Raw genomic sequence first — 20,313 nt, forward strand, 5'->3', positions numbered from 1 at the left:
AAAAAAATCTTTTCTCTCGCTAACGACCCACTCTATAGACCCATATACATAAGAGCCCTACTGCAAGCTAAACTGTATATGTACCTACTGGAACGTTTAAACTAAAATGAAGTCGTCAATCGACTTACCTCATGGTAATCCCTGCAGCCACAATACCCGCCAGGATAACGACAAGGAGGAACACGCAGATCGCCGCGATTGTCCAGCAGATGGCGCCGCACTGCCACAAAAGGACGCTGCTGACCAGCAGCCACTCGTCGTATCCTGGCTGTACAGAGTGGGTGATGTAGGTGTCCCTCGCTCCGCCCCCAGAACCACCCTCTTGCCTCCCTCCTTCACTCTCCAGGATGAGCAGAGGTCGGCACTTGTATCCGGCCGACTTGACATCCCAAACGATGTCCAGCACCACGAAATCGTATTTGGGACTCGCTTTCAGTGTGTTCGATTGGGTGGCAGTATCTACAACCGTGTCATAGAGTGGAAAGAGGTTGCGATACGGGTACAGTTTCTCCAGGCTGGCATGGCGATGGCCATTGGGCGGTGGTGTAGTGATGTTTCCATTTTCAACATTTCCGAGGGGTGGGCGAAAATTCCGCATTGTTGCCATCAGTCCGGCCGCATTCAGAAAGTGTCGATGTCTATCGCTTAGCAGAGTCAGCACCAACAGATTGCTGCTGACCCTTCCGGCCGGAGAGCTCGAGTTACCTCCAAAGCCGCCGTTCTCTGACCCACTGATCCGTGCCAATCGTTTGTAGAACCGATGCTGGATGTCCAATGAGCTGGCCGCCATGTCGATAAGTAGAATTTTGGTGTTCTGTCTTGAGGGCCCCGAATCCACCGCATCCTTCTTGGCCTGCTTCGCCCACTCCACCTCAATGCTGGTTAGCATACGTATGGCACTCGCATCGTTCAGCGGAGCGGTGATAATAATTGCTGAAAGGCGAACCGAAGTGCAATCAGCATTTGCTTTTTTTAGGTAAAATTATTCGCAAAGTTAAAGTCAATGGAGTAAAGGACATTTTTGGGTGTTCAGAAACCATACATATGGGCCGTTCTTTTACAACCCGAACGTATTTCACAAGAAATATTTTTTTAACATATTTGATTTACCTGAATCTTTTTTTTCACATTTTGACTATTCGATAATTAGGTAAACACGTGTATCAGGGCTATTGTCGTTTCTGTTTCTGAGGCTTTTAACAGTCTGTCTCGCAAACCCTATTAGATGCTTATGGCCATAAGTAAAAGAGTGAGCGGGATGAGTGACAGTGCTGCCATTTTGTCCTTCTTCCGGGCGGACTTGTCCATTTTTAAACTGCCTCAGACGAAAAAAATGAAGCATTCCCTGTCCGAAAGTCTGTCCTTTTTTCTATTCAAACAGAATTTAATTTTTTTTAATATAGACCTTTGGGTATCGTTCGATAGTTCTGAATAGCTATCAGTGTACCGTTTTGTGTTTGTAGTATGGTCAGAGTACACTTGCACCCATCACTATTTCTGTTCAATTTCAAGATGGGTAAGCCCATTTCTAATTAAAAGTTCAGTTAATCATGGTTAAAGCAATTTAATAACTGGAAGCATTGCAAATGTACACAAATCTATTTTCACCAACAGACAAGTTTATCTTTCCACCTACGCCAAAGGATGAAGTTTGTGTGCAGGAAGCACTATCCATTGGAGATTTGTCGGAAATATGTTAAGGTCATCTTGAAGCAACCGAAGATGGCGAAATTATTGACTCGGTCACCAAACTAATATAGGTCCTGTGCTTTAAATTAAAAATTTAAAATATTTTCAGTGCTCTACCATAATAAAAAATTAAATTTAGTAATGATTTACCTTTGTCCGTAATTTTGTCCTATTTTAATAATTGTTGTCTTTTTTTGTACGATTTCTCAAGCTGAGTAATGGCAGTACTGTTGAAAAACACAAACAACATTTCTATATCTTTTAAACAAAAAAAGGCTCTAATTTAAAAAAAACAGATTGTAGGTAACATACTGGGGCGTATATTAAAATTGAAAAAAATTTTAAGACTTTTATTAAATTTCATTTGGTTTTGATTTTTAAGAAATTAAACAATTAGTGTTTTCATTTTGATAGAGGTTTTACTCAGTTACAATCGGATAACTTTAGCTGGAGATATTGATTTTCAGATAGTATTCTTTAAAATTTTGAGTATATTTTCAAACTTTAAAAATTTCTAACTAAAGAATAATTTAAAGTGTTTTCTTTTGGTTCACTGCAGATTTACCAGGCACCAGCAGATACGGTACTCACCTTTGCCCGGCTTATCCTTTGAATGCAGGTCACGTATTGTCCTGCGAATTTCGATGCGATACGGTACATGCAAGTTGGCGGCTATGGCCAGTCCTAGACCCCAATTGTCGTCTGAAAAATACACAGAGGGAGAGGGTGTGAGGCGAATAAGGCGTTGGATGTCGAAATTAAATTGCGTTTTTGTGGCACGTAAAGACCCGGCGTCATATGTGTCCTGGATGTCGCTCAATGCACCCCCTCTTAGCACCCACATCAACTGTTGTGCTCATAATGAGCGTTTTCATTAGATTTTTGTGGTTCGCTATAGCCGAGTGTCTTGTCTATCATACGAGTATACCTGTTAATCAGCAATTTACCTTCCTAGGTAATGGACCGACTTAATCTATCTTGGCACACTAATAGATATTGACATATTAAATCAAACAAAAGTATACTCAAAAGAAATCGATAAAAAAGACACGAGCTAAATCCGCATGTCGAACTTAACTCTAGCTTCAAAAATGTAGGTGCCATACAGAAATAAGGCTTACGGGCGTTTGTGGGCGTGCCAAGTAAAATCTATCATTTACATTACATACATGTACCGCCCAGTGCAAAATTTTTTTTGCTTAGACACATGACATATTTAATTTGTTACTTTAATTTATGAGTGCGAGCGAGTCAGGAATAACTTTAATTCGCCGCACAATTATTGCGACAGCTGTCTACGGAAATTGATTCCAGTAATTTCAATATTAAGGCTAGACACAATATCTAGACATACTGTATGAAAAGTGCTGTTACGGTACAAACCTACCTAAATAGGCAGCACTATACACATAATAACTTAATATTATTTTCATTAATTAATTAGAAGCGCGCAAAAAGAAAATAATTAGTTATCTGTCAACTGGTTGTTTGTGATATTTGAATTATGAAAAAGCTGTGATTGGATAAAATAATAAAATACGGTGTGCAGGGTTTAGCCATAGGCTTCTGCGCGAAATAAATGGTGAAGATGGAAAACTATACAATCGATTGTGTCTCTTTTGCTTTTTTACAGTCTAGCGATGGTGCATCCCAAATATAAGGTGCATTTTGCACAACATCAATGAGTCAATTAATGTCGTCGTTCCGGCAGAAAACCGTTTAAGTCGCTTTAACTATTTATTTGCAAGTCTTGGGAAAAGTAAGTGTTACCGTGAGTAATGAAAATTCTTTAAAAATATTTTAAAAAACTAAGCAAAAGTTCGCTTAATGGGGAAAATTAAACTTATCTAGGTACTGTCATTCGAATTCGCATGGGTCGCAACTCATCTTATTGATGCTAGAAATGGAATGTGTCATCCCTGCCATAGACCAATAAGAAAACATTTACTTATAACTTAAATACCCGGTAATTGCTCATGTGATGTTCATAAACCAATTTATGTTTTTTCTTCTGCTAAAAAGACCGATTTCTTATAAAAAATTTTAGAAGAAATGTTACGTTTTTGGAGTCCCGCTAAGTGACGCCCACCTTTGTATACCTGTACTCGTAGAGTAAAAGATAAAGTCTTCGGAAAGAAGAAAGCGTTTCCCACTCCACTCCCAGGAAAAACAAGAAAGGAAGTTAACTTCGGCAAGCCGAAGTTTGTATACCCTTGCAGTTATAATTATTAAATTGTAAAATACAAAAAATGATATTCCTAATAGTGTAAGATAATATGTCAAAAAAGACCGTAGCTATAATATGTTTCATATTATTTTCCCACCAATTTTATGATAAAACCATTCGATTTTAATAAAATTAACTTCGAAATTCAGAACTAATTGAAAAATGTTATTTCCAACCGTAAGAGGTTGTATGTTAAAAAACACCGAAGCTATAATTCGCTTCTTATTATTTTCCCACCAAATTTCCGATCGTTCCTATGGCAGCTATATGATATAGTTTTCCGATTTTGATAAAATTTAATTCAAAATTCAAAACTAATAAAAAAAATGTTATTTCCAAGCTTAGGAGGTTATATGTTAAAAAACACCGAAGCTATAATTTTTTTCACGATTATTTCTATGGGAGCTATAAGATATAGTGGTCCGATCCGGCCGGTTCCGACTTATACACTACCTGCAAAAAAAAGACTTTTGGGAAAGTTTCAGCCCGATAGCTTTAAAACTAAGAGACTAGTTTGCGTAGAATCGGACGGACAGACGGACATGGCTAGATCGACTCGTCTAGTCATGCTGATCAAAAATATATATACTTTATGGGGTCGGAAACGTCTCCTTCACTGCGTTGCAAACTTCTGACTGAAATCAATATACCCTCTTCAAGGGTATAAAAGTGGGTATTTTTTAGTTAACACATCAACTACGAAAAAGACCTAAAATCATTTTTAGAAATATGGTACATTCCGACCCTACAACCAGAAAATATTAGGATTACTTTTTACGTAACAAATGAACTATGAACTTAAAATAGACTAAAATCTTTTTAAGAAATATATTTTTTTTACTTTTCAGGTTAATGGTAGACTTCATTTGTATGCCAATAATTACTTAAATTAAGTCCATATGTCCTAGAATTCTAGTGCTATAGAATTAAAAACAAGGAAGAACGCTATAGTCGAGTACCTCGACTATCAGATACCCGTTACTCAGCTAAAGGAACCAAAGGGAAATGGAGATATTCAAGCATCAAAGCAAGATTGAAATGCGCCACCTACCGGCGGTAGACAGATTTAAGCGTTATGGGCGTTAGAGTGGGCGTGGCAAACTTTTTTTTAGGTCAATCGATAGGTATTGACGAGAACAATACATTTCAGTTAAAAATTTTATTCTAGCATCAAAACTGTAGGAGCCACAGTTTTGGGCGGTTTGTGGGCGTTAGAGTGGGCGTGGCACTCTACTAAAATAAACTTGCGCTGCGCAGGAATCTCAGGAATCTGCATGCCTAATCCCAGTATTGTAGCTTGTATAGTTTCCGAGATCTCAGCGTTCATACGGACAGACGGACATGGCTAGATCGACTCGGCTAGTGATCCTGATCAAGAACATATATACTTTATGGGGTCGGAAACCCTTCCGTCTGCCTGTTACATACTTTCCGACGAATCTAGTATACCCTTTTACTCTACATTTAGTACTTATTTTGGTAACTTTTCGAAATAAAAATGTTTGTCCATGTGGGTTTGCATGAATCCCTTTTATTACCCGTTACTCGTATAGTAAAAGGGTATATTGTATTCGGGGAAAAGTATGTATCAGGTAGAAGGAAGCGCCTCCGACGATAAAGTATATATATTTTTGATTCGGATCACTAGCCGTGTGATCGCCGTGATCTCGGAAACTATACGAGCTAGAGAGTTGCGATTTTATATTTCTCAATTTCGTACGCAAGTTTTTTACACGAACATGCCACATTACATTAAATTACCTTTCCATTGATGGCTAGATCGACTCGGCTAGTGATCCTGATCAAGAATATATATACTTTATGGGGTCGGAAACGCTTCCTTCTGCCTGTTACATACTTTCCCACGAATCTAGTATACCCTTTTACTCTACGAGTAACGGGTATAAAAATACTTATGCCTACTATTGTAGGCAGTGTTTAACCGAATGTGTAGGGTAAGAATAGACGGTACTAAATTCATTTAATAACACTAAATGTATGCGAGTTTAGAATGATAAAACTGTTACTTTTAATAGCCTCAGCTCTTAACTTATAACTCAATTTTAAATTGCTTTAAACATACTTTTTCCGAACAACTCTAATAAAATTTGCAGTGACAGTTACGGAATCCAGGTTTTTGTGGTTTCTGGGCCGGCTCAATCGCACCTTGCTCCACTTGGGTCTTGGCTCCCTCGGGAGGCACATCCAGGTCAGTCATGAAGCCGCAGTGCTTCCGCGCTTCCCTGGGACAAGGACATTTGTCCACACTGGCACCGGCCACTCCGGCATTGTACTCCTGCTCGGTGGTCGGCGGTCTGAGAATGTACTTATTGGGATTGCAGGCCATAACCCTCCAGTTGGGATGCGGCGCCAAGTAATCAATTCCCTTTTCTAGAATCTCCTTGGCTAATCTCTTGCAGGCAATTGGATTATCCACAGCGGCCATCAGACGACTGTCAAATCTTTTCTCTTCCTCCGCCTGGATGCGCTTCATCTCGGTGATTTGTGCATCCAAATCCGCCTTATATCGGATCTGGCGGCACACAATCATTTGATGAGTGACCTCCGGATGAACAAACCGGTTCTCCATCATTTTGTTCTCCCGAAGCTCAGCATCAGACCGGATTCTGCGTTCGTAGTCCTCGCAGACCTGTTTCCGGAGGGCATCGTAGCACTTCTCCGCAGCCTCCCGTTTCACCCGAACCCTTTCGGTGATGTTGACCTTTGTGCACATGTCCAACTGGTAGAGATCGGCGGTGCGCTCGTCCATCATCTTCTCGATTCCGAGTTCGAGCGATTGCATGCGTCTGAGGTAGGCCAGGTATTCCAAAGTAGCTCGGTTGAGGTCCTTCTTGGACTGGGCAATCCGGGCACGAGCTTCCGCTTCCAGACGCTCCGTTTCCCGGCAGAAGGCCAGGTGGTCGGCCCTGTCCGCCTCCCACTCCGCCAGACGGGCGCACCTCTTTCGCTCTATCTCCTTGAGCAGCTCGGCCTGGTAGGCCAGCTGGTCCAATGGAGCGGGCTGGTGTTCCTTCTCGAACTCCTCCAGGCGGATCTCCTCCAGCAGGGCGTTTAGAACGCGCTCTTCCTCGTCCCGCTCCGCCTCCGCCTCCTTGCGTTTCTCCTCGTGCTCGGCTACCTGGATGGCCAGGACATGATTCACCTGTTCCTGCATCTGATGGCGTCGCAGGTTCTCCTCCGCCTGGTTACAGTCGAACTGGGCCCACCGGCGGCGATTCAGCTCTAGCCAATACTGGTCCTGCTGGCACTCACGCCGCTTCTTCCGCTGGTTCTCCAGAATTTGCTCCTCTTGGACAATCTTTGTCTCCACGAGATCCTGCTGCCGCAGAGCCTCCCGGATCTCGTAGCAGTCGAGCATAACCTGCTGGATGTGCTTCTCCTCCAGAAACTTCTTTTGCTGCTTGGCCACTTGCTCCTTGATGGCGTGCAAGTGCTCCTTTCGCTCCTTGATGTCCTGGTCGATTCGGGTCTTCACCGTGTTCGAGAACTCCTCCTCGTAGCGCTTGTCCTCCTCGTCCAACATTTTCTTCAGCCTCTGGCTGCGTTCCTGCAGCTCGGCTGCGGCCACCTGTTTTGCCTTGGTCACCAAGAGGCCGATCTGCGTGTGCAGACTTTTGCGGTCCGTCCGCGTGATAAAGTTGAAGTGGTCCGCACCACGTCCGGAGTTCTGCATCTGGACTATCGAAATTAACAAACCTAAATATGTATACAAGGAAGACAGTGAAAATGCTCTGGTAATTTCAAAGGTGAGTGTAGGATCTGTTCCAAAGGTTTTGGTGACGGAAAATTCAGAACGATGGGACGGCCGTTTCGTGTATCGAAATATTATTTTCATTAAATTTAGCACTGCAATAACGCACAATTGATTAGTTACCCGTAAGTTCATTTATTTATTCCTTCCAATGCAAGGCAAAATAAAAACGGAATACTAAGAAGACTGAATAAAAGACTGGGTAACATGTTGATGTCTCCATTTGATGAATGTTAATGTAAAGAAAATTCCCACTAAGTACATTTTGCAGCGCATTTGCGTAACTTAAATTAAATTATGATTATAGAGTTATATATTTAGAAGTATTTAAGTTTATGTGACTCAGCAAGACATACGAGTACTTGGGCTCCTTCTATTACCTTAATAGCAGTGCAGCTGACAACACGCTAATTAACTGAAATGTAAGCTGAAATCCTTGCCAAAACTAGAAGTCAGTCACGTGAAAACGAAAAGGGGTCAAATGCCTGGTTTTTCCGTGAGGACGGGAAAATGAATTGTAACAGAGGATAAAGACTTTTTCAAAAAGAAAGATAGTTGGGCCAACTTTAACCGCCAAAGCTGCAAAATCAACGAAATGCAGCAGAATTTAGCTTAAGTAGTAATTGAGTAATTGTTGAAAGATATTTTAAAAAAAGGCAAAGTTCTAAAATATTGAGTGTTCAATGTTGTTAAAAATTTTAAATTTCAATGTTATGAGTAACGGATTGGGTAAATTCTTATCGGCACCATGCGTAGAGTACAAAATTGGTTTATGTATATTTGTAAAATGTACAATACTTTTCCAAAGTGTAACACGTGACTTTATTGTAGGGTGGAGGCGTGACGCGGAGTTCCTTCTCCAAGTTCATGTTTGCCCAAGTGCAAAATTGTGCGATTTCGCAGCGCAGCAGAAACTGGAAGGACGAAGATGGAACGGAGGCTAGGACCATATCCTGCGGTGCCTCAGCTGAAGGCTTAGCCATATGCACTCCGCCCGCGATTTTCTTTTTGTTTCCATTCCGACAGTGCCGCATTCAAGCTCACATTGTGTGGTTGAATTTTCAGGCAATTTGCATAGCTCTCCGCGAGCAATAACAAAATGTCATAACTGCTGGCAAAGATAACCAATTTTCGCGTGCCGGTGGAATAAGTAGCTGCAGCTTTTTCAAGCAAAGACAGCCTTTCAACACATAACCTTTTTTATATTAACTGCAAACTCTTGTGAGGTTAATTTCCCGCATTTCTATGTACCGCCCAGGTTCTTAATACACACACACTCCCATCGGTGTGTGACTATGGGAAAAGCGCATATTTAACGCCAACTGTCTGCTGCATTTACACTCATGCATTTGTGCAAGGCACTCTCATACGAACGCAGATGAGTGCTCTTCTTGCCTTATTTGCATTTGTGCTTTTTCATTTTATGCATTTTAATATTCATGCGCTTGACTCAAAATTTAAATTGCGGCGCGTTCACTCGTAGCTGCTGCTGCATGTGTGTTTTTCTACACAAATTCCCGCCATACATATGCGGCCAAAAAATTAGTTATTTCATTTTAAAAACAGAGAGAGAGCTCTATAGTTGAAGGACTCGACTATCAAAAACCCGTTACTCAGCTAAGGGGAGTGCGAAGGAGATGAAGATAAGCAAGTAGCAAGGCGACTGTTCACAAGATGGAACACCCTGCAACAGCGCCACCTAGTGTCGTGTTTGATGCGGACGGACAGACGGACATGGCAAGTTCAACTCTGATATGGGTCCTGATCAAGTATATATACACATTATGGGGTCGGAATCGCGTCCTTCTACCTGTAATATACATTTTCCCCAACACTGGATGTCGAGCTGTGCAAGTTGGCGTCCAACACTTCGATGGGAAACTTCTATCGAGGACAGCAGAAGGACTCCCGTGTGGTGATGCAAAGCTAAAGGAGGCATCCGAGTACAGCGTGATCGGTCATTTATTGCTAAGTCCTCGAAATTTTCTTATATTTGAACCGAAATATATATAAAGTAAAATTTAAAACAAACTTATGGATTTTTAATATTTATTAAAATACAAGATGCAAAAAGTTAAAACAAAACTGGTTAATAATGATACTACCAACATATCAATCTGATATGAAAGAATATCAGTATGATATGAAAGTTTGATATGAATGAATATCAGTTTTATATAAATTGAATTTTCAAAATACCATACTGGTATTAAAAACACCATAGTATGGTCACAAATTTGATATGTGGGCATATATTAATGGTATGAAAAATATCGTATTGATATGTTCGAAAATATCAATTTGATATTTTCCAAAATATCAATATTACATGGCAACATGAACCAAAATTGACACGCAAAAATACCCGAATAATGACCAGTTTTGAAATTTTTTTTATCTGTATAGATATGTTCTTGATCGGGATCACTAGCCGAGTCGATCTAGCCATGTCCGTCTGTCCGTATGAACGCTGAGATCTTGGAAACTATAAGAGCTAGAATGGTGGTACATGGCATGCAGATCCTTGGGCTTCCTGCGCAGCGCAACTTTGTTTCAGCAGGGTGACATAACACTAAAACCCGTCCACCGTCCACATTTTTAAAACTTTTTTTACAATTAAAATGAGATTTGGTTCTTCTTATCAATACCCATATACATGCCAAAAAGGATTGAAATCGGACTAGTCATTAACACTCACTAATACGTCACAAAGCCTTTTGGGCCGTTAATAACGCTGCGTTATAGACTGGCGCTTTAAAAGAAGTAGGTAGGTGGCGCTATAGGCTAGGTGTGTTAGTGAAAAAATCAGAGTTGCTTTAATCATATCTCCATCCCTCTCGCACTCCCTTAAGCTGAGTAAAGGGTATCTAATAGTTAAGGCCATCTCTTGTTTTTGATGAAAAATATTCGTTATACCATGTAAAACGGTAAAATTCAGTTATAAGGCTATAAGTATACAAATTATTACAAATGGGCTGATTTTTTACAACCCGAACACATTTTTGGGATTACATTTTTGAATTGCCTTACAATTTTTTTCACCTATACTATTCAGTAAATAAGTATCAGGACTTGGCCAAAGAAAATTATTTTTATAACCGTTACTCGTAGAGTGAAAGGGTATATTGAATTCTGGGAAAAGTATGTAACAGGCAGATGGAAGCGTTTTCGACCCCATAAAGTTCATATATTCCTGAAGAGGATCACTAGCCGAGTCGATCTAGCCATGTCCGTCCGTCCGCCTGCCTGTCCGTCTGTGCGTGTGAACGTTGTGATCTCGGAAACGATACGTGTTAAAGGGATACGATTTCAGATTTGGGCTCCTTATTTTCGCAAGTTTGTTACGTCATGCCACGCCTACTCTGACGCACACAAACCGCCCAAAACTGTGGCTAGAAAAAAATGTTCACTGAAATGTATAGTTATCGTCAATACCTTTCGATCGACCTAAAATTTGTTAACGCCCACTCTAATGCCCAAAAGCCGCCCACAAACTTCGAAAAAATCGTAAATTTGAACGCTGATATCTCGGAGCCATCAAATTGGGATTTCAGATATAGATTCCCTTTGCTTTGCTTGCAGTGCAAGTATTTTACGCGAAAATGCCACCCTCACTCCGTCCAAAACTGTGGCGCCAACAGTTTTCATGCTAGAAATAAATTTTAGATAAAGTGTATTAGTCTCGTCAATACCTATCGATTGAACTAGCTGAGTAACGGGTATCTGATCGTCGAGGCATTCGGCTGTAGCGTTCTTCCTTGTTTGTTTTTAAGAAATTTAATTGTTTCTAACAAGACCTCTGATTTCTTCTAGGAACGCACGATGCATCAAGCAGTCTGCTCCCACTCAGTATTACTAGAGGCTTAAGACCATGCGTGGATCCACGGGGGATATAGGGTATAGATCCCCCCACTCCAGTTAAAAAGTACACTCAGAAAAAAATCAAGTATTTCGTGCTTGAACCTAGTATTTTCGGTGTCAAAACTTCGCCAAGCATGGAAAATACAGAACGCGAGAACGAAATACTACTTTCGAGCACGAATTTTCAAGACCCAAAATTCTAGATTTAAGAACCTTTCGGTCTTGAATCTAGTATGAATAATTCTTAAATCAAGTCATATTTGGACTAAAAACAAGAACGATTTAATAATAAAGTAAAAAGTTGCAGGCATGATTTAAGGACGAATAATTCTTAAATCAGTATATAAATATAATGAAATTAAAATGAGTTTTTATTTTATGCTAGTAAGAGAAATATGTATTGGAAACTGAAACGAAATAATCGGGATATATATAAATAATAATAATATTTTAAGTTTACTTACGACTTGCCGTTCACGGCCATTAAAACTGTCTAATTTATGCGCCTTATATACCGAGTACTTTCAGAATAAACAGTTGGGAATTATTAGAGTTGGCAGACATTAAAAATATAAAAAGTGCTCAATATGAGAATTTTTTGAGCACGAACTTTCTTAAATGTTAAGCATGCCATTTTTCTTAAATCAAGGCTGTTTGTACTTGTTTTTAGCACGGTGTTTTTCCCTGAGTGTATATGTAATATGTATTCTATTCCAAATTATTGATTTCTACTTAACAACCCCCACAACCAAATTCTGGATCCGCCACTGCTTACGGCCATTTTCTCATAATTTCCCAAACGTGCTCTTTAATATTTAAGCCCGGGCTTTGTGGAGGTGAACATATTTTTCGGGGAGCATAATACAGTAGTCAATCCTTCACGATATGGGCCCTATGCTCAGGATCATTGTTCTGTTGGAAAATTCATTCAACTCGACGAAGACCAAATTTAATACTCTCAAGGCTACAACTGCTCCCCACTATAGAAAAATTAGCCCTAAAAAGTATTTTCAAGTTGACCTGCCTCGTATTTAAGACGAATTCTTTGTTTAAAAAACTTTTGCCGCTTAACGACTATTTTTTGGCCGATTTTCTATATTGATACAATTATTTCCATGTAAAAAGATTTGGGTTAAAGATCTAGCCATGTTCATATGTTCGTATGATAAAAGCTTAGGCAGCTCAGGTTTGTTTCAGCGGAATGTCACGCCCATAACGTTAAAATCTGTCTGGCGTTTTTTAAAATCCGATTTTCTCCGATCCCAAATTTTTGTACAAAACCAAAATTAGATAAGGCCTAAATTGAATCATAAATGTAGCTAAATACCTGCTAGATCTTAATAAAAAATAAAAGTTCTTTAGACTAATTTTCAAAAATTAGTAAAAACAAGTTAATACACCCCTTATCAGGATTTTAAATTTGCGAAAACTAACCGTCCCAAAAATCATTGGAAATTTGCGAGACACAATTATATAGTATCCGCTAAAAATGTGTCTTGAAGAAACAGGGCTGTTGTTTCTGCCTCAACTGTAAAAATAAATATATAGAGAAAAGCTGAATGCACTGAATGTTGTTTCTGTGGGCAGCGAACTTGGTCAGTCAAGCTTTGTTATTTACAATGAAACCACCAGCATTGGCACCACATAAAAAATGCACCTCCTAAAGAAACAAGTGGAATGAGAAAGCTGCATTTAAAATTTCAAAATATAGCAGATGCCGCAGATTCAGCGGTACTTCTCCATTGCAGGCGGGTAAACAAAATAAATGCGACGTGCTGCGCTTTTAGCCTCAGTTAAGGTTAGTTAGAAAGTTATTTGTTCTTGGTTTTTGTTTGTTTTCGCTTTGCTGCCACAAAAAACAGAACATCGAAACCAAAAATATGTTGGTGAAAATGCGCAGAAGAACAGATAAATGCAGGGCTGGTAAATAAATTGGCCAACGCCATAAAAGGGAGGGAAGATGAATTGGGTGGGTGCTTAATAGAACCGCATCCATTTATCTAAGCTGCGCCACGTTTTTTTCCCCCTGAAATGAAACCAACGCGTGCCACACATGGCGTATAAGATAGGAATTTGCATAGGCATACGCCATAGGAAAATGTTAACACTTCATTGGCTTGAGTAATTGCAAGCTCTGAGCAGGCTGTGGAAAGTTTGCAGTCAAGTGAAATGCGGGAGATCTTGGTAGCCAACTCTCACTTCACAGGCCAAGCTAACCCCTACCACTGGCCACTAAATTATCATTATCAACTTGTTTGTTCATCAGAAAAGGAACTTTGGGTTTACAGATGGCTCCGCACACATGTCCCATCAAACGGCGCTCAACAGAACTACCAAAAAGGAAGCTAACTTCGGCAAGCAGAAGTACCCATGCAGGCCGTTCCTATGGGAGCAAAGTATAATTATGTTACATCTTAATTTAACAGTATAAAACGACTTTTGTATTATTTTGACATTTTTATACCCTTGCAGAGGGTATATTGATTTCAGTCAGAAGTTTGCAACGCAGTGAAGGAGATGTTACCGACCCCATAAAGTATATATATTCTTGATCAGCATGACTAGATGAGTCAATCTAGCCATGTCCGTCTGTCCGTCCGTTTCTACGCAAACTAGTCTCTCAGTTTTAAAGCAATCGGTCTGAAAATTTCCCAAAATCCTTATATCTTTTGCAGGTAGTATATAAGTCGGAACCAGCCGGATCGGACAACTATATCTTATAGCTCCCATAGAAATAATCGAAAAAAAAATTCAAAAAAATTATATCTTTGGTGTTTTTTATCATATAACCTCCTAAGCTTGGAAACAACATTTTTTATATAGTTTTGAATTTCGTATTTAATTTTATCAAAATCGGACGCCTATATCATATAGCTGCCATAGGAGCGATCGGGAAAATTATATGAAACAAATTATAGCTTCGGTGTTTTTAACATACAACTTCCTACGCTTGGAAATAACATTTTTTAATTATTTCTGAATTTTGAATTTAATATTATCAAAATCGGACGACTGTATCATATACATAGCTGCCATAGGAACAATCGTAAAATTGGTGGGAAAATAATATCAAACATATTATAGCTACCGTCTTTTTTGACATATTATCTTATACAATTGGGAATATCATTTCTTGTATTTTTAAATTTATTAATTTTAACTGCAAGGGTATACAAGCTTCGGCTTGCCGAAGCTAACTTCCTTTCTTGTTTTTCGATCGTTCCAATGGCAGCTACACATTCCAGAAAAAGTGTGTGTACAAACATGTTCTGCCACTTTGGTATAAAAAAAGTTAGAAATTATTCTTTTATTACTTACAAAATGTCATGATCTTCAATCAGAACAAGAAAGAACGATATAGCATAGTAAGTCGACTATTAGATACCCGTTACTCAGCTAAAGAGAGCAAAAGAGAGATTTCAATATATGGTTATGCGGGCGGCAGACAGACGTTTGTTGGCGTTCGAGTGGACGTGGCACACTTTTTTAGGCCAATTTATAGATGTTTACGAGACAAATACATTTTTAGCTAAATTTTTTTCCCTGCATGAAAACTGTGGGCGCCACTGTTTTGGGCGGTTTGTGGGAGTCAGAGTGGGCGTGGCCTGTTCTCAAATCTCAACCTCATCACAGCGTTTACACGAACAGTCGGACAGACGGACTCGCCTTGTGATCCTGGTCAAGAATATATACTTTATGGGGTCGGAGACGTTTCCTTCTACCTGTTACATTATTTTCCCCGAATAAAGTATTCTCATTTTACTTTTACTTACGAGTACGGGCAAAAAGGTAAGCGTTCAAGTTATTTTTCCTATAAAAATCCGTATTATATTTAAATTTAATACGAAGTTGGGATACCTTTTACGTTTTACCACTTTACTTAACAAATTTGCCATTGACTGGACCAATTTTGTTGCATCCTCTACCGAGATTTTATTCCATTTCTCGTCATTGACTTTTTTAAGCATATCCTTGGATGTAACGGTGTGTAGTCGGATCCAGCGCTCCAAGAGGTCCCACAAATGCTCAATGTGATTGAGATCTGGGGATAACGGTGGCGAATTTCAATGGTTTTTCACAATGTTTAGGGTCGTTGTCAGGTTGGAACTAAAAGTCATTCTGCAGTCCCAGTATGGAGTACATTTTCTTTAAGGATGTTGATAAATACTTTGTGATGTTGGTTCAATGAAAACAAGATTACCAACTCCACTGGGCGTCATACATCCATAAACCATAATGCCGCAACCATCGTGTTTAACAACCACCACTCTTTAGCCACACATGGGGCCGTAAGCTTGTTCCGAATAAGAAAAACTTGCTTTCCTCGCTACAAATCAGAACTCCCGGGGAATATTACGGATTTATCTGCGAGTTCAATACGTTTAATATTGTTGACTGCTGATATGAGTGGTTACTTCTTGACAGAACGGCTATTACAGCCTTCTTTCTTCAGAATTTTACATACAGTGTCCTCATGAAGAGCCTTATTAAACTTGTGCTTAATATCCTTGCAATTTGGGAAGCTCTTTTTTTTTGAATTGTCTTCAAAACGCTTCGCACGCTTTGGTCGTCTACCAGAGCGGGGTTTTGAATCACAGGTACCAGATGAACTGTGATTTCTAGGACCCTTTTAACAGAAGAGTGTGGTTTGCCAGCTATGCCGCCTATTTCCCGAAGCGATTTCCCTTCGTCACGTACTTTTACTATGAGCTTTTGATACCGTTAAGTGTCATTTCTTGCTTTTGTAAGCATACTTTTTCTGGTTGATAATAAGGACATTTTGTACCTTTCTAGTTGGATTTTGATAAGTGCCAGAAGTTAATGAGTTACTTCAAATGGAAGCTTATAGCGTTTCCGACCTCATAGAGTATATATATTCTAGATCAGCATCACTAGCCGAGTCGATCTAGCCATGTCCGTCTGTCTGTCCGTACGTATAAACGCCATCGAAAACTATAAAAGCTAGATAGTTGAGATTTTAGATTTAGATTTCTAAGCTTCGTACGCAGCGCAAGTTTATTAACATTAACAAGGAAGAAAGCTATAGTCGAGTACCTCGACTATCAGATACCCGATATTCAGCTAAAGAGACCAAAGGGAAATAGAGATATGAAAGCAGCAAAGCGAAGCAAAGATTGAAATGCGCTACGATCTCAGTATAAAGTAATGTGGGCGGTAGACAGATTTATTGTACTTTTTTCGGGTTAATCGATAGGTATTGACGAGACTAATATTGTTCGTTCCCAAGGGTGCTCAACATGACCAGCACCCAACAAATTAAGCAGAAGCCACGTTGGGATCAGTATTAGGCGCTCAGTAGCGCCCAATGCAGATGAGAGTTTCTGATCAGCACATTATATGTCTCACACTCAAAAAAAAAATCACCATAAATATTAGAAAATCGCCAGTGATTTCAAAACGCCATTGAATTAAGAAATATTTTCTTGATTATAGAAAAAATACCTACAATTTAAGGAATTAGCCATAATTTTTTTTTTTTGTAATGAAGAAGAGGAAGAATCGCAATTTTTTTCTATAACTAATGGCGAATTTTTCTTGTTTTTTTTCTTGAAATAATGGTAAATTCTTACTTAAATTTAGGAAAGAAATACCCATATTTTAAGAGAAAATGACTTTTTTTATACATTTTGATGGTGGTCTAGATGGTAAAGACGTCCGGTCAATAAACAATCGAACAAAAGTACCTGGTTCGAGCCCCCGCCACGGCAAGTGTACCCTTTGTTTATTTATTTTTCTTTTTTTTTTAATTTATGTTTTTTTTATTCTTATTAGTTTCACTTTTCTATTTACCAAAATGTTTAAACGGTTGTTAAAAAGGTTTAGATTAGAATAAACGTTATTGGTATGCGGAAAGCTGGACCAAAAACACCTTAGCCCTCTTTAATCATTGTATGACAAGAAGCAAAAACATAAATTAAAAAAAAAAAAAAAAATAAATAAACAAAGGGTACACTTGCCGTGGCGTGGGCTCGAACCAGGTACTTTTGTTCGATTGTTTATTGACCGGACGTCTTTACCAGCTAGACCACCATCAAAATGTATAAAAAAAAGTCACTTTCTCTTAAAATATGGGTATTTCTTTCCTAAATTTAAGTAAGAATTAACCATTATTTCAAGAAAAAAAATCAAGAAAAATTCGCCATTAGTTCAAGAAAAAAATGCTATTCTTCCTCTTCTTCATTACAAAACAAGGAAGAACGCTATAGTCGAGTACCTCGACTATCAGATACCCGTTACTCAGCTATATGGAGATATGCAAGCAGCAAAGCGAGATTAAAATGCGCCTCCTACCGGCGGTGTACAGATTTAAGCGTTATGGGCGTTAGAGTGGGCGTGGCAAATTTTGTTTTGGATCAATCGATAGGTATCGACGAGACCAATACATTTCAGTTAAAATTTTTTATCTAGCATGAAAATTGTGGGCGTCACAGGTTTTCGCGGTTTGTGGGCGTTAAAGTGGGCGTGGCATGAAAATTGTGGGCGTCACAGGGTTTTGCGGTTTGTGGGCGTTAAAGTGGGCGTGGCAAACTTTTTTTTGGGTCAATCGATAGGTATTGATGACAACATTACATTTCAGTTAAAATTTTCTATCTAGCATCAAAACTGTAGGAGCCACAGTTTTGGGCGGTTTGTGGGCGTTAGAGTGGGCGTGGCAGTCTACTGAAACAAACTTGCGCTGCGTAGGAAGCTCAGGAATCTGCACGCCAAATCTCAATAGCCTAGCTCCCATAGTTTCCGAGATCTCAGCGTTCATCCGGACAGACGGACAGACGGACAGACGGACAGACGGACATGGCTAGATCGACTCGGCTAGTGATCCTGATCAAGAATATATATACTTTATGGGGTCGGAAACGCTTCCTTCTGCCTGTTACATACTTTCCGACGAATCTAGTATACCCTTTTACTCTACGAGTAACGGGTATAAAAATTATGGCGAATTCCTTAAATTGTAGTCATTTTTTCTATAATCAAGAAAATATTTCTTAATTCAATGGTGTTTTAAAATCACGGGCGATTTTCTAATATTTATGGTGATTTTTTTTTTGAGTGTGTCTACTTCGGTTAGGCACAAACAAATAAATTTCAGTTAACATTTTTTTCTAGTATGAGAATTGTGGGCGCCACTGGCTTAGGTTTGTGGGCGTGGCAATCTTTTCTTTGGATTTTCAGTTATAATTTTGTATCTAGCATGAAAATTGTGGTCGCACAGGTTTCGGCGGCTTGTGGGCGTTAGAGTGGGCGTGTCATATTTGCGTAACAAACTTGCACTGAGTACATGGCTACGGAATCTAAATCTGAAATCCCAATTCTCAATCATTGATAGTTTCCGAGATATCCGCGTTCATATTAACGATTTTTTTTAAGTTTGTGGGCGTTAAAATGGGCGTGGTAAACATTTTTTTGGGTCAATCGATAGGTATTGATGATAACAATACATTTCAGTTACAATTTTTATTCTAGCATCAAAACTGTAGGATCCACAGTTTTGGGCGGTTTGTGGGCGTTAGAGTGGGCGTGGCACTTTGCTGAAGCAAACTTGCGCTGCGCAGGAATCTCAGGAATCTGCATGCCTAATCCCAGTATTGTAGCTCTTATAGATTCAGAGATCTCAGCGTTCATACGGACAGACGGAAAGACGGACATGACTAGATCGACTCGCCTTGAGATCTTGATCAATGATATATACACTTTATAGGGTGGGAATAGCTTCATTCTACCTAATACATACTTTTCGACGATTACAATACACCCTTTCACTATACGGATAATGGGTATACAATTTAAGCTATAATTTACTCAGCAAGGTTTCCCAAAAAACGGGGGATAGGGGCAGAGCATTCTTTATATACAATTGGACATTTTCGATTGTTAGCAGCACAGCATTAGGCCCATAAGAACTTCGAACTCAGAACTTATAATTAAGTTAACATTCGTGCGTGGGGTTTTGTGGTTGATGAAAACTTGCAGCATACTTTGTAGTTTTATTACTTTTAACAGTTTTCATTGTTAATTGGGGTGGGGGGTGAAAAAGTTGGTGCAGTCCATCGAAACGCAATTAAAGTTGCAAATTGCTTTTATTCGTATACACAATTTACATAATGCAGTCGATACAATCTTCGAGCAGAAAACTACAGCCGTGCTCAGCATGGTCCATTGATTGGATTTTTCTTGTTGTCGCCGCTTTCGTCATCAGTTTGATTCGCCAAACGTACAAAGATCGCACGAAGATAAGATGAAATGAAAATTGCATGTTTACTTCAGCTTTCAGGACAAAGTCAAAGTGAAAGTCAAACCAATCAGGGCAAATGCTGGCCGAATAAAACGCAGGCAAATGGCTTGCCGTGGGTCACTTTTTATGGTCCACCATAAGCTGTCAATTAGGGTAAAGCAAACCGTAAACAAGACACGAAAGCAGCTCTTACTAATTATGTCGTCATAAAACCAAATGTTGATGGGCGTTACCCAAAAAAGGCCGGCCTTTCCGGCCCGTCATGTTAATTGTTAAGCAGTTTTAACGCTGATGAGTGTGTCCTGCAGGATCCTTGGTTAATGGGGTTTTTATAAGCAGAGATGTTGCAGCACACTTCATCAAAATTGTTTTAGTCCACGTGGGGGTGTATTACAGGGTATTGATCTTTTTTTCCACTCAACAAGTTTTGTAAAACCAAATTCTAGAACCGCCACTGGTATAAATCTTCCTTTTCCAATTTTGCAAGACACCGGTACTAAAGGTAACATC

General features: G+C 39.4%; 2 protein-coding genes across 3 annotated transcripts in view; both read right to left on the bottom strand.

Annotated features, from left to right (window-relative positions):
* The window catches only part of LOC108011645 (uncharacterized), a 91,808-nt gene that overhangs the window by 12,877 nt on the left and 58,618 nt on the right, over window positions 1-20,313 (bottom strand). For both annotated transcript variants that reach the window (XM_065865963.2, XM_065865964.2), the window contains 2 exons: window positions 2,281-2,391; window positions 129-933 (listed from right to left, as the gene is read on the bottom strand). In XM_065865963.2, the coding sequence (XP_065722035.2) occupies window positions 129-933; window positions 2,281-2,391 (916 nt within the window). The remainder of the gene's footprint in view (window positions 1-128; window positions 934-2,280; window positions 2,392-20,313) is intronic.
* LOC108011643 (cilia- and flagella-associated protein 53) lies at window positions 5,922-7,724 on the bottom strand. The gene has a single exon (XM_036817764.3). It carries the CDS (start codon window positions 7,608-7,610, stop codon window positions 6,015-6,017), a length of 1,596 nt encoding a protein of 531 aa, XP_036673659.3. The 5' UTR covers window positions 7,611-7,724; the 3' UTR covers window positions 5,922-6,014.

Source organism: Drosophila suzukii, chromosome 3 (assembly GCF_043229965.1).
Source record: "Drosophila suzukii chromosome 3, CBGP_Dsuzu_IsoJpt1.0, whole genome shotgun sequence".
Lineage (NCBI taxonomy): Eukaryota > Metazoa > Arthropoda > Insecta > Diptera > Drosophilidae > Drosophila > Drosophila suzukii.

Excerpts from the sequence above, each read along its gene's own strand:
- LOC108011643 (XM_036817764.3), bottom strand. The coding sequence starts at position 7,610 with ATGCAGAACTCCGGACGTGGTGCGGACCACTTCAACTTTATCACGCGG.